A 14,500-nucleotide genomic window follows, 5' to 3' on the forward strand; every position below is an offset into this window, starting at 1 on the left:
GCCAATACCTAAATTGCATGTTTTCTTCCTTCTTTTCTTTTCTCCCTCTCTTATACGACTAACTGAGAAAAGATTTTGCTCCCTTTTGGTAGTTTATAAAGTTTAAAGATATACATTATATTCCTTTCTATCTCAAGCACTAAAATATGATTACCTTTCGAAACTTTAGTAATTACTCATGCAGTTTTCTGTATCATCACTCGAAAAAGGATAAAGTATGCTAGACCCCCTCAAGTGTTCTACCATCGGAAGACATCCACTGTCTTGAACAAATAGTAACATTTATTTGTTTGCGAAAACTAATTTATTTGCATATGCATAGTAGTGCTCAACCTGCACCATATTTAGGTAACAATAATTCTCAATGACAATTTGAAAAAGAAACACAAAAGAATAGCCCAAACGAAAAATCAAATGATGATAAATAATTAAGTCAAGTACGCAAAATATTTGGTTAGCTCTTTGATTACACAACAGATACATGAGATCCTTCCATAAAATTGAGCACCCAATCATCACTTTACACTTTAAAGTGCAAATATTAAAACTTTGAAAATCAAAACAAAACCAAAAAAGCAGGAGGAAAAACGAAACCTAGATGATGAAATGTTCTTATCTTCAAAAAAAATACATATTTAAGAGCAGAAATTGATATTTTGAGAGGAAAAGCTAGTGGATACCTTTGAGTTGTTTTTCATAAGAAGATGAAGAAAGAGGGTTATGAATTGCATTTGAAGATATGAAAGCCAATGCCATTTCTAAGACAGATATCTTCAATTCGAACAGTTGAATATTTTTATGTTTATCCCAACTCTTTATCTATCTAACATTTAACGCGATTGACAACTTTTTTATACTTAAAAAAATATGTCCTACTTTTATACCAAAAAAAACTAAAATATTTTCCTTCGCAAGAAAACTACCATAAAAAGCCTTTCCTTTTGTAGCAAATTATACTAGCGTTTCCCCCCAAAAGTACAATAATACTACAAATGTACAATATAGTAATGGCACCAATGTACAACCACTGCATCAGTTCTCAAATTCAATCAAATGTTTGAAAGAAAGGCATAATTAATACAAATGCAGTGAAAGAAAGTTACCTTTTGCCTCTTATATCTTTGGATGACATGAGCGTCAAATACAGGAGCAACATGATATAAAAAAAACTTGTTACAATAATCGACTAATTTACGAACCTACACAGGGATTGACAATAAATGTGAAAAAGGTGGCAATCGCTTAAGCTTTAAATGCATCGAGTACTTAGCATCTAAAGAAAGAAACCAAAATCCTTTTGTGACATATTAACAATAGAATATTTACATACCTGATAGAGTACTACGACCTTTGTAGATGAGAAGTTGCGTGAAGAAGGAGCTAGTTGGTTAATAATAGCAAGAGAATTGAACTGTGAAAGTACTCTAATTAGAGTGAGAGATCTTACTACCAGCAGCAAGCTTAGTTATAAATTTGTAGTTTCTCTACTGAGAAAGAAGTAAGGCTACCAATTCCTATAAATGAAAAAACAGAGTTTTTAGTGTTATTCAGTTAGGTCACACAGTGAAGGCAAAGCATCAAATTTTTTCTGCATCAGTCTTTGTAACTGATGAAAAAGAAGCAAAGTTTAGGAACCACAATCTTCAAACATTGATGAAAATAAAATTTTCAAAATAAATAAAATAGAGATCAATATTTTTATTAATGTCAAATCTTACCTTTTGAATGCTTGTTCTGCCATGGCAACTACCCGACTGGAATCGTATTTTAGGACTGCAACTACAATAGCAGATTCACTTTTCTCCTTTCACTGTCGGAACCCAATGATAAATCACCGTAAAGTCAAACCCTAACCCTAATCATGAAAACTCAATTCTGTAACTTTCATTTGTCAATTGAGGAAATTGGAAACATATGACTCACCATCTGTTTGAAAGACGCTCATACACAAGTCCAAAGCTCCTGCTGCAAATAGTTCAAGAAATAGTAAACAAAAAGAGTTAAAAATAATTTTCAATTTCATATAAGTAATTTTTTGTGCTATCATATTTTTATATACTATGTCAAAAAATATAATAAAACGGTATTAGATCAATCTCTATCCATACGTAAAATTCATCTGCCTAGTTGAGTTTTGCAGAACATGCTCACTAATTGATAAGCATGTATAGAATAGGAGAGAAGGGTTACAGTTGATTTGAAGATCATAATAGAACGGGATAGATACAGAATGATGGGCTAAAGCTCTTGTCAATAAACCGATTTTGATAAGTTAATAAACCGATTCTGATAACTTCCACAAAAAAGTTTCAAAACGTGCCTTCAATTATGACAAGTTTAATTGTAACTGTTATGTAGTAGTTTTTGTTGTGTTAATTTGTTATCTTTTTGTGATTTTACAATTACGTGGGATCATGGGAGGTTTTCTCATCTTTTAATTTATTTATTTAAATAATATAGAATTCAACTACAGGTTTCTAACAAAGAAGTGGATGGGGACACTCGTTTATTCTTTTTGAATTGTATCATGTGTTTTTTTTCTTGTTTTTTTCCCCTATTTCTTTGTAAATATTTCTTTATTTAAAATTATTTCTATTTTAAATTAATTTTTTAACCTCCAAGTTAGTTGGAGGTTTGTCCTAAAAGTGGACACATGTTTAATTATTGTTTTGACACTTGGCATAATAATATGGATTTGCTACTTCTATTCTATATAGAAGATATTAATATTACCACTTTCAATCAGTATAGGTCAAATTAATTTACTCAAAATTAGAATAATTACCAGTGTCAAAATGGAAGTTATGGCCTTTTGCGGTTAGTTCAAAACAGTTCCAAGTACCAGGAATCAAATAATTTTCAGTCTGTTTGTAATTTGCAACAAAAGTAAATAAAGAATGTGGTCCAGCAATTCCCGTATTAGGCGCAACATATTCTCGCGCGCGCACACAGACATATTAACGAGAAGACTTTAATTTGATCGTAAGCAATAAGAACATCGTTTAAAAATACATATAAGGTGAGATATGACTGTATAACATGTTTATACTATATAATCAAAAGTGTTGCAATTACAGACTAAAAGTTTATTACTTTCGGATGCGTTTTATTATATTTCACATAAGATATTCGTGCATCGCACGGATATAGAGACTAGTTAAAGAAAATACGAGACACACCTAATTCAAAACTGTTTAACCAAAAGATATTGAAATCTTTTTGATTAAATCAATTAAAGAAGATGAAGAGGTAAATCTTAGTCAAACATAATAAACTCCGGGTCCATAAGCAAATCAAAAAATAATGCATAAGATGAAATAGGGGCGATCAATCTTATTGAGGCTTTTCATTTCTTCTCTCACTAATCGATGGAGATGACTGTGTTACATAATCAATGGAAGATTGCTTTGTATTTTTTTTTTGCTAAGAAGATTACAGAGGAGAGGAAAGAAGAAAGAGAGAAAAGCCCCCTTTGCTTTGTCCTCCCTATATATAGTTGTGGAATCCTTGCTACGTTCTTGGGTCAACGCACTTTCATATCACATCCGCTTTCGTCGTCCCCTGACTATGGTTCTTCGACTTGGCGGGTATTATGAGTACGGGGTTTGGAACAAATCATGTCATCTTCCACTGCCTTGCTGCTTGGACGGGATTTCGGTTGGGTCGACCGCAGCGGTCAAATTTTTACCAATACAGTTAGTCCCTTCGTCTACCAGGGTCGTCTCTTATCGGGCCTGGTAGACGGATTATGGTTGTTACATTTCTAAGAGAAATCTGACTACCTACCCTTGGGTATAATCTTTAGATTCAAGCAATGTGACGGCGTCCTATCGATATCCTTGAACTGTTGCGGCCGTTTTGGAACCGAAACATCGTTTAGCTTGAAACGTTGTTCGTGGCTGCTGCCATTATGACACACGTACCCAAGGAATTGAACCGTTTCATGCCCTATCAACTTCGATTGGCGACTCTAGGGTTTCGCGCTTGGGGAATTTATGCCTCTTATAAATAGAAGGAATGTATCATTCGAGTGACACACTTCCTTGCCTTTACTTGAAATAACTATGCGAATCTTCTTTTCTCCTGATACTTCGGATTATTTATTTTCTCCGGCTAGCCTGGAACTTTTGTCTTTCCTTTTCTTCATCCCTTTGCTTTATCAAATTGATACAAATGGCTGGTGATTCCTCTAGAGGAGTAGAAGTGGTAGAAGATGAGGAGGTCCCATCGGTGGCTCAGATCTTGCCTCGCCCTGGGAGACCGTGGAACAATTTCCCCAGTCCCGCTGGGGAAGAGCCGAAACCTGTTTCCTCTATCATAGATGAGGAGGGAATCGCATAATTGAAGGCTAGGTGGGGAATCCCTCACTATGTCGAAATACTGCCGGCAGTGGGGAACGACAAAGTTCATTTTGACCGCACAGGTATTGCGCGTTCTACGCCTACTCCTTTATTGTTGGGTACACGCTTCCTCTTTCTCTCTTGGTGGTAGATTTTTACTTCTTTTAAGAGGTATGCCCGGCTCAACTTTCACCGTACCTGTATAAATTGTTCCTTATGTTGCTCAAGTTTGCGGAGCTTGCCGGTCGTGAGATCACTTTGGGGCATATGCTCAATATCTTCGCCCCTCAACTCATTCGTGGCACGATAATTCACGTGCACCACCGAGGGTCGAAGAGCTTGGTGGTGAAGATGGACGACAGAGCCAACCGTCGCTTCTACGAGAATTATTTCTATGTGCGGACCGAGCACCTTGTGGCGTATCCTACGGGGTTCCCTGAGAAATAGAACTTCGCACGTAAGTTTTTATACTTTTGGTCGGGATGATGCTCGACCACTTCCCTTTGGTCAGTACTTGATATTTGTTCTTTTGTTTTTACAGTCGCGAAACTACCCCTTGCACCTGTTGATGGCATCCGCGAGTGGGTGAGCGCCATACTCCCTCATATGGAGGGGGTCCGCACATGGTCGTCCTTCTATGAGAAATATGGACGCAGGCCCCTTACTGGTGAGTCATATCATTTTTGTTCGCTATTCTTCCCCCTTCCCTTTTTACTTAGTTTCTTATGTGACTTTCGTCGATGTCAGGGAGAGTGCGGAGAGAGAGGGCTCCTCCACTAGCTTTTCAGCAACTTACATCATCCGCTCGCCCTGATTCAGTGTCTACTACTCGACCTTCATTGAGGGATGCTTCAGTTGAATCTACGGCTATGGCTATACGCACGGAGGCTACCCCTCGAACTGAGACTCCGACCCCTGTTACCTTCCCAATGGGGGAATCTTCCTGTGCCGAATAGGGAGATGAGGCATCAAAAAGGCGGTGAGTGGAGTCTGAAATAGCTCCTTCGACCATGATACATCTAGAGGAAGACCTTCTCTTGACGAGATCTGAGGTGAGAGTTGATGTCATTCCGCCTGTAGAGATAGAGCCAGCCATTGCGTCTGTCCCATCGACGGAGATCCTTGCCGCTATGATTGATCAACAACTTGCCGCGACGGGGGGTCAGACTCCTGAGGTCGCTGTTACTATTTTGAACAGACCTTCGTCATCGATGCCTGGTCGTGCTTCCTCTTCGGTTGCATGAATCAGAGAGGCGACGACCACGCTAAGGGAGGCGAGGCTCTAGGAACGCATTGAAGAGATCGATCGGGAGGCATCGACCTTTGGGGACTGGGTCACTGCTCTTGAGGTCGAAAAGGAACAACTGTTGGCTTAAGTCGAATCTTCCTCCGCCGCTATTCCCCGTCATTTGCACGAGCTTTGGGTTCATGCTAAAGCCCAACGAGACATATATAAGAGTTTGTGGGGGGCGGGGAATGTTACCGAGGCCACATATGAAGGATCATGGGTAAGGCACGAGAGGCTCGTGTTAACTGTGGATATGACTCTGCAACGCCGGAAGCTGATGAGGGCACGGACGATAAGGGAAGATTTCCTGGAGATGGTGGTGAAGAGGGTGGCGGTGATGGTGCCGAGTGAAAGAATTGTTGTCTTGTCTATTTGTTTTTTTATTGTTTATTGTTTTTTCTTGGACTCTGTTGGCTCTAGCCGTATGTAATCTGCGGCTGTTTGCACATTAGCTTTGTATAAAGAGGAATATTCCATTGTTATATTCCTCCTATACTTCTTTTCCTATTTTGCTATTCATAACTTTGATGCAAAGAAGTAGATTTCCGTGTGATGAGTTCCCGACTCTTAGGGAATTTAATGTCACACAGGTTGAGTAGAGCCTTGATGACGGCTTTAAATGACGGGACGGTGCTTTCGGACTTTTGTTGAGGTGTTATCCCATCATAGTCCGAATGGTATAGAACTCTTTTTCTAATAGCGACCTTAGCCGTAGGGATGTTACTTTTGAGCTTATATCGAAGTATTATCCCATCCGAGTCCCAGTTTTCTTTGGCGATGGCCTTTGGCCCCTAGGATATTTCAAACTTTTTCTTCGATGAAGGCCCTTGGCCTTAAGGGTATTATTTTGAACTTTTGTCGAAATATTAACCCGTCGTTGTTCGATCGAGGTCGAACTCTTCTTTTCTAGTGAAGGCCCTTGGCCTTGAGGGTGTTATTTCGAACCTTCGTCAAAATATTAACCTGTCGTTGTTCGATCGAGGTAGAACTCTTCTTTTTGGCGAAGGCCCTTGGCCTTAAGGGTATTATTTTGAACTCTCATCGGAATAGTAGCTCGTCATTGTTTGATCAAAGTTGACCTCTTCTTTTTGGCGAAGGCCCTTGGCCTTAAGTGTGTTATTTCGAACTTTCGTCGAAATAGTAACCGGTCATTGTTCGATCGAGGTCAAACTCTTCTTTTGGTGAAGGCCCTTGGCCTTGAGTGTGTTATTTCGAACTTTGGTCGAAATAATAACTGGTCGTTGTTCAATCGAAGTCGAACTCTTCTTTTTGGTGAAGGCCCTTGTCCTTGAGGGTGTTATTTCGAACTTTCGTCGAATATTAACCCGTCGTGGTTCGATCGAGGTCGAACTCTTCTTTTTGGTGAAGACCTTTGGCCTTGAGGGTGTTATTTCGAACTTTCGTCGAAATAATAACCCTTCGTTGTTCAATCGAAGTCGAACTCTTCTTTTTGGTGAAGGCCATTGTCCTTGAGGGTGTTATTTCGAACTTTCATCGAAATATTAACCCGTCATGGTTCGATCGAGGTCGAACTCTTCTTTTTGGCGAAGGTCCTTGGCCTTAAGGGTATTATTTCGAACTCTTGTCGAAATAGTAGCATGTCGTTGTTCGATCGAAGTCGAACTCTTCTTTTTGGCAAAGGCCCTTGGCCTTGAGTGTGTTATTTCAAACTTTCACCGAAATAGTAACTGGTCGTTGTTTGATCGAAGTTGAACTCTTCTTTTTGGTGAAGGCCCTTGACCTTGAGGGTGTTATTTCGAACTTTCGTTGAAATATTAACCCATGGTGGTTCGTTCGAGGTCGAACTCTTCTTTTTGGCAAAGGCCCTTGGCTTTGAGGGTGTTATTTCGAACTTTCGTCGAAATAGTAACCCGTCGTTGTTCGATCGAAGTCGAACTCTTTTTTTTGGCGAAGGCCCTTGTCCTTGGGGGTGTTATTTCGAACTTTCGTGAAATAATAACCCTTCGTTGTTTGATCGAAGTTGAACTCTTTTTTTGGGCGAAGGCCCTTGGCCTTGAGGGTGTTATTTTGAACTTTCATCGAAATATTAACCCGTCATGGTTCGATCGAGGTCGAACTCTTCTTTTGGCGAAGGCCCTTGGCCTTAAGGGTATTATTTTGAACTCTCGTCGAAATAGTAGCCTGTCATTGTTAGATCAAAGTCGAACTCTTCTTTTTGGCAAAGGCCCTTGTCCTTGAGTGTGTTATTTCAAACTTTCGTCAAAATAGTAACTGGTCGTTGTTCGATCGAAGTCGAGCTCTTCTTTTTGGTGAAGGTCCTTGGCCTTGAGGGTGTTATTTCGAACTTTCGTCGAAATATTAACCCATGGTGGTTCGGTCGAGGTCGAACTCTTCTTTTTGGCAAAGGCCCTTGACTTTGTGGGTGTTATTTCAAACTTTCATCGAAATAGTAACCCGTCATTGTTCGATCGAAGTCAGACTCTTTTTTTTGGCGAAGGCCCTTGGCCTTGAGGGTGTTATTTCGAACTTTCGTCGAAATAGTAATTGGTGGTTGTTCGATCAAAGTGAACTCTTCTTTTTGGCGAAGGCCCTTGGCCTTGAGGGTGCTATTTCAAACTTTCATCGAAATATTAACCCGTCGTGGTTCGATCGAGGTCGAACTCTTCTTTTTGGCGAAGGCCCTTGGCCTTGAGGGTGTTATTTCGAACTTTCATCGAAATAGTAACCTGTCGTTATTCGATCGAAGTCGAACTCTTCTTTTTGGAGAAGGCCCTTGGTCTTGAGGGTGTTATTTCAAACTTTCATCGAAATATAAACCCGCCGTGGTTCGATTGAGGTCGAACCCTTCTTTTTGACGAAGGCCCTTGGCCTTGAGGGTATTATTTCGAACTTTCGTCGAAATATTAACGTGTTGCGAGTCCCGGTTTTTCGGAGAGTTGGGTATCTTTTGGGGGAGTCCCAATTCGCCTGATTTTATTTGCGTTGGGGAGTGTGATGTCGGAGAGCAGAAAATGCTAGTGCTTTGATCACACTCGTTTTACGCACATATTGGAGTTTCCCTGTCTTACCTTTTCGTTTTCTGGTCTAGAGGTGTTATTGGTGGGTGGGGCGTTGAATTACACTTTGACCTCGGGGAGTTCCCCCTCATCGGCCCGGTCTTTAACTCCCCCGAGGGGGGGGGGCTCTCTTGGGATACCTTCTTGGTGAGGGAGAGGGGGTATCACTTAAGGGGTATCATTTTCTAGGAGTTAGGTTTGTTTTTTGGACGATATTTCGGTTGTTTTGTAGTAATTTCTCATTCTTCAGTTGGGATGTCTCCTTGCTCGCTCGTACGCGCGGTGCTTGCGTTCTTGCTTAAGCAAACAGCAGAAGGTGGGCCAGGATGATATTCTCCCTATCCTTATCCGATGAGTTGGTGAATGAAGGTAGATCTGTGGCATTGCTCGCTTTGCTTGGCATTTCAATGGTTGATGGGGGTGGTGTTTTCTGAATTAGGTAACCGTATTCAACTCTCTTTCCCTTCCTTTTTTGTGCCTTTGTCCTGTGCGGGCTAGGCTCGTTTTGGCTAGTTCATGGGCTGTCCGACGTGCGGAGGAGGATGTTGGTTGCAACTTTTGCTTGTATATAGCATCATGATCTAGGTTGGCGTGTGAGGTTTACTTACTGTTCGTTTCAGTGGGTGATCATGTTTCCGATTTTTGATCTGGAGGAGACTAGGAAGTTTTTACTAAGAGATCCCCACAGACGGCGCGAAATTATTTGACCAAAAGATAGTTAAACCTTTTTGATTAAATCAATTAAAGAAGATGAAGAGGTAAATCTTAGTCAAACATAATAAACTTCGGATTCATAAGCAAATCAGAAAATAACGCATAAGATGAAATATAGGCGATCAATCTTATTGAGGTTTTTCATTTCTTCTCTCACTAATCGATGGAGATGATTGTTTTACATAATCAATGGAAGATTGCTTTGTCTTCTTTTTGTTAAGAAGATTACAAAGGAGAGGAAAGAAGAGAGAGAGAAAAACCCCATTTTTTAGGAAGGTTTCCTCCCTATATATAGTTGTGGAATCCTTGCTATGTTCTTGGGTCAATGCACTTTGATACCACGTCCGCTTTCGTCGTCCTCTGACTGTGGTTCTTTGACTTGACAGGTATTATGAGTACGGGGTTTGGAACAAATCATGTCGACTTCCACTATCTTGCTGCTTGGACGAGATCTCGATTGAGTCGGCCGCGACGGTCAAATTTTCACCAATACAAAAACATAATGTATGGAATGAACGTCAGTTTTGCCTATCGATGCATTCCTCTCATTAAACTGTTTCACGATCGTTTCGTGAGAATGTTTCAAACTAGCACGAGTCTAGACGAGTTCTGTTATTGTCTTTCGAAACATTGATGAGACATGATGTTAACATACAAAAGAAAAATACCCTCTCTCTATATATTTTACACTTATTATATGACGAAATCGGGTGGGCCGACATAATATATGGGTGTAATACTACTTTAATTCACTTGTTGGGGGTGGGACCGTGGGTTACAAGTGGAAAGTGGGACCTATATTTGGTTCTTGACTCGACCATTACAAATTAGGACGGACCACACTCTCTCTCAACACTATAAGAACCTCTTCTTGGGCTTGCACTTTCCCCATTCAAACTTCTCTCTTCAATATATTCTCTGCACAAAACCAACAACAGAATCAAAGTTCTCTCTCTTTTTGTATACCAAGAATTACTATACAGACACCCTTTTAGTTTCTTGATTTTCGTCACCACTATTTAAGTAAAATATGAAGATGAGCAGTAGCAATTTGGGAAGTTCAAAGAGGAAGCTAATTTCAAGCAGAGGGCTCGGAGGAGTTATTAGGCAGCAAAAGGCCAGGCTTTACATAATCAAAAGATGTGTGGTCATGCTCCTTTGTTGGCATGATTGAATTTTACATTACTTCAAATTAATTTAATTAAACTCCAGACAACCCTTCAACAAAATTGGGTTATATGGGTTTGTCCATAGTCTTTTTATTTTTCTGTTTTCTCTCCCCCTTCTTAGGAGTGGATTGTACAGAGCAGTGGTCTATAACTCTATATTAGGTAGTTAATAGCAATTTTGTACTAAAGTAAGGCCCTCTTGTATTATACATCGGATTGCTTCAATCAAAGACAATATCGATTTTGATTATGTTTTTAGTTTTTACCCTTTCTGAGTCTATGTTCCACTACTCTTCTTCTCTTAGTAAGTATTTTTTATGAGGATGATGTTGAAAGGGTAGCAGTCATATGTTTTAGTCCACTTCTTGAATTTTTGTGGATATGACTAATGGAGTCCATTCAATTCAGCATGTTGGTCAAGTATTTTATTTGATAACGAGATTGTTGGAAGTTAGTTCAGAGTTGGGATTTTTTGCGCATTTACTTTAGGTTAAAATTAGGAATTTTTACCGTAGAAAAGATTAACACCTTATTTATTTTAAATAAATATCATTTAAAAAAATTATATTCTATAGATACCTTTGAAGATTTATAGCAAAATATTTAATTTTGGTTACCTCATAGCCCTAAGCCACTAAATACGCTATTTAGTTACACTATTTTCTTTCTCTCTCTACTTTGATACATCCCATTCTTCTCCCAATTCCTGTCACCCACACTATTTTCTTTTCAGTCCGATCTACATAAAATCTCAATCAAGCTTTTCATTCCAATGCGGTGGCGCGTGTAATTTTCTGCAGACGCCATGTCGGAACGGGAAGCTCTACCGCCGCTATTCAAGTAGAAATCATGGTCTCCCGATATGCTTCGAGAAGAAGTCTGGCTCAAGCGAAAAGGAAATTACCGCTCGAAGCTCACCGATCGTCGCCGATCGAAGAGCGTCACTGACGACGACCTAGAACAATTTCGTGCTTGCTTTGACTTACCGAAACTTGCTATGTTTCGGTGGTAATTGGAGTCGAACTTACACTTGTGCAGAAAATTTCTGCTAATACCATTGGACTATGGTGGTCTCAATTGATATAGATTTCGAGAGATATTGTCAATATGGTGGTAATGTGCTTGCTTTGGATCCGAAAGTCACCGAAACTTTTCCTGCTTTGGAGCTATATCAAGTTGTGAACAAGCAGTACAATAATACATTATCTAGAACAAAGACGGCGAGTTTGGGGCTAAGCAATTTATTTTTTGTTAATATATTTCAATGTATTTTCATGTATTTCATTGTATTCATTGTCTTTTTTTTCATTGAATTCAATGTATCTCGTTGTATTCCATGTATTTCATTGTATTCACTATTTTTTCATTGTATTTCAATGCATCGCGTTGTATTTTATGTATTTCATTGTATTCACTGTCTCACTATATGCCATGAATGTATTCATATAATTTTTTAATTAATATAATTTATGTATTCAGATGTATTATATAATTTCTCTGAAGATTGCTATGTTTTTGGGTCTTTTTCGATTGAGAATCATTTTTATAACTGAAAATAAAAAATTTGTGTGCTATAATTGAGTTTGTTGAGTTATATTAGGAGTCTATTATGTTAATTGATTCACTTTCCGTTTTAAAAACAGTGTAATCACATGTTTCACGCCGTGAATACAGTCGAATATAATAATCTGTCCAGCTGTATACCATGTTTCACTATATGAATACAGTCGAATACAACAACTGATTAGCTAGACTTCCCTGATTCACGCCTATTTTTGCTACTGTATTCATGAATACAATAGCTTAAATACATCAAATACATCTTATAACCACATAAAAGGTATCTATAATCCGTAATATAGCAAATGGTATCTATAGATGGCTAATTACTATTAAAAGATAGTGCTTTATGAAAATTTCTCTTAAAATTATTCTAATTCAGATGTCGAATCAATGGCCTCAATGATCCAACGGCTAAAGATCAAAGGTTGGACATGGTTATCTTTTAGGTTGACGACTACTCTCTCTTCTGATTATTGCACTCTTGCAACTCCTTTTAAGTTCTGTGTAGAGAATTTCAGACAGAGGTCTGTATAGGTCAAAATCTGAACCAAAGAATTCTACTTAAGGAAGAACGACCAAGAGTCAATTAAGTCGAGGTCAAGCATAGGAAGTAATATACCGGCGAGTGATTCAGTTACGACCAAGGTCGAGCACTCAGTTCGACCTAAACGGCTAGTTCAATACTTAGATATTTCAGAAGAATATTTTGCGGGATATTCCAAGAACTTAGGTATTCCGGTCAAGGACCGTTGGGTAACAAAAGTGTTTGGTATAAATATCATGAGAGAGTGTCACATGAGGGGGGGGGGAGGAACACACACACACAAAAACATATACATCTCTCAAAATATGAAGATGTTCCCAACCCTCAGGCTCCTCTCCGAAAAAGGAGATAAGAGTTGAGAATCTCGGTATTCATCTATATTTCAATTTTATCAAAAGCACGAAAGTCAGTCTTGTTCAAGAATGGTGATTCTTTTCCTTCATGTATTCTTCATTATTGTTTGATATTATTTGAGCAAACATCTATTTCTTACACTGTGAGATTCAATCGTAACTGTAATCAAATTCTGTGTTTAGTTATGCTTGTTTATTCCTATCTTCTATCTCAGATCTAGAATAAATTATCTCTGGCTAGGATTTACCCCAAATCTTTTTATTCAATTAGTTTAACAAAAGACCAAGTGTAAGCACATGATTTTTTCCCTATATGAGAAATAGTCCCAAAAAATACAAAATGAAATGATTTTCCTTGGTGTGCAATTTTGAGTATTTTTGTGATATTTTTGGATAATTATTTGTATTTGTTTGTGTTTGCTTATTTGTTAAATTAATAAAAAATATAAAAATATGTCTCATTTTGCATGTAGGATTTAATTCTACAATTGTTAGTAATTAAATTAGTTTTACAAAAATTAAAAATTACAAAAATAGACACCTTTTGCATTTTTAGCATTTAATGTCCAAATATACAATTTTATGCTTAATTATTACTTAATTGTGCGTTAATTGTTATTGGGAGTTAATTTGCACTTTTATAACTTAATTTAGTTCTTAATAATAATTTAAGTACTTTTATAATTTAGTTTTAGAAAATAAAAGAAGAAAAGATAACAAAAATACAAATAAAAATCAGATTGGGCCACTTCTTCAATTTTCAACCCCAGGCCCAAACAATTGTCCACGACCCAGTCCACTTCACACGGGTCGACCCGGTCCGCCCCATTAACCCATTAAACCAAGACCCACTCTTCATTTTGTCCTAACACAAAACAAAACAAAACACAAACAAAAAACCCTAAAAACCCTAAAGTAAACTATCCGCCCCCTCCCTTACTTTCATCTTCTCCAAACTCCAAAAACACCCCATCCATGGCTGCCCAAACCAGCTTCCTTCTGCTACATCCATACCCAGCTGCCTCGCGTCTTCATCTTCTTCCTCACCTCCAAATGACCCTTCCAATCACCGGAAAAAAAACTAGCCTCCTCCTCACGTCCGCCATTGACGAGCAACCATCGCTGCTACGTCAACCCGCCACTGCTTCTGCGTCGTCAACCACGAACAACTCTAAAGCCACCGCCATTCTTCTCCACTGTTGGCACGCGTAACTCGTTTCGTCGCAAACACAAGAAAGATATGAATCTTGTGGTTCGTTTCGTCGCGCAACATTCCGTCGCACGAGCAAAGCTGGCAAGGCTGTGAGTTCCGTCATGGTGTTGCTATGAATCCTGTGTTGGTGGTAACCACCAACATATCAGTCATGCCAGCACTGTCCGCCATGAGGCACCACCGGGACGGACGATTGGTTTTTTATTGCTGCAAAGAGAGCTGGTCGCTTCCATGGCCGAGCTGCTGTCACGGTGCTGCTTCCCGTTCCACCTTCTTCTTCATTTCCGGCTGCTGCTACT

The 14,500-nt window shown here is 39.0% G+C and overlaps 1 protein-coding gene across 1 annotated transcript; it reads left to right on the plus strand.

Moving 5' to 3' along the window:
• Window positions 1–10,235: 10,235 nt before the first annotated feature.
• On the plus strand, window positions 10,236–10,778 carry LOC104240939 (small polypeptide DEVIL 6-like). Its single transcript, XM_009795841.1, has one exon. It carries the CDS (start codon window positions 10,390–10,392, stop codon window positions 10,531–10,533), a length of 144 nt encoding a protein of 47 aa, XP_009794143.1. The 5' UTR covers window positions 10,236–10,389; the 3' UTR covers window positions 10,534–10,778.
• The last annotated feature ends 3,722 nt before the right edge of the window (window positions 10,779–14,500 follow it).

The sequence above is a fragment of the Nicotiana sylvestris genome, chromosome 4 (assembly GCF_000393655.2).
Source record: "Nicotiana sylvestris chromosome 4, ASM39365v2, whole genome shotgun sequence".
Classification (NCBI taxonomy): Eukaryota; Viridiplantae; Streptophyta; class Magnoliopsida; order Solanales; family Solanaceae; genus Nicotiana; species Nicotiana sylvestris.

Bases quoted from the DNA above. Each gene is read 5' to 3' on its own strand.
- LOC104240939 (XM_009795841.1), top strand. From the start codon at position 10,390: ATGAAGATGAGCAGTAGCAATTTGGGAAGTTCAAAGAGGAAGCTAATT.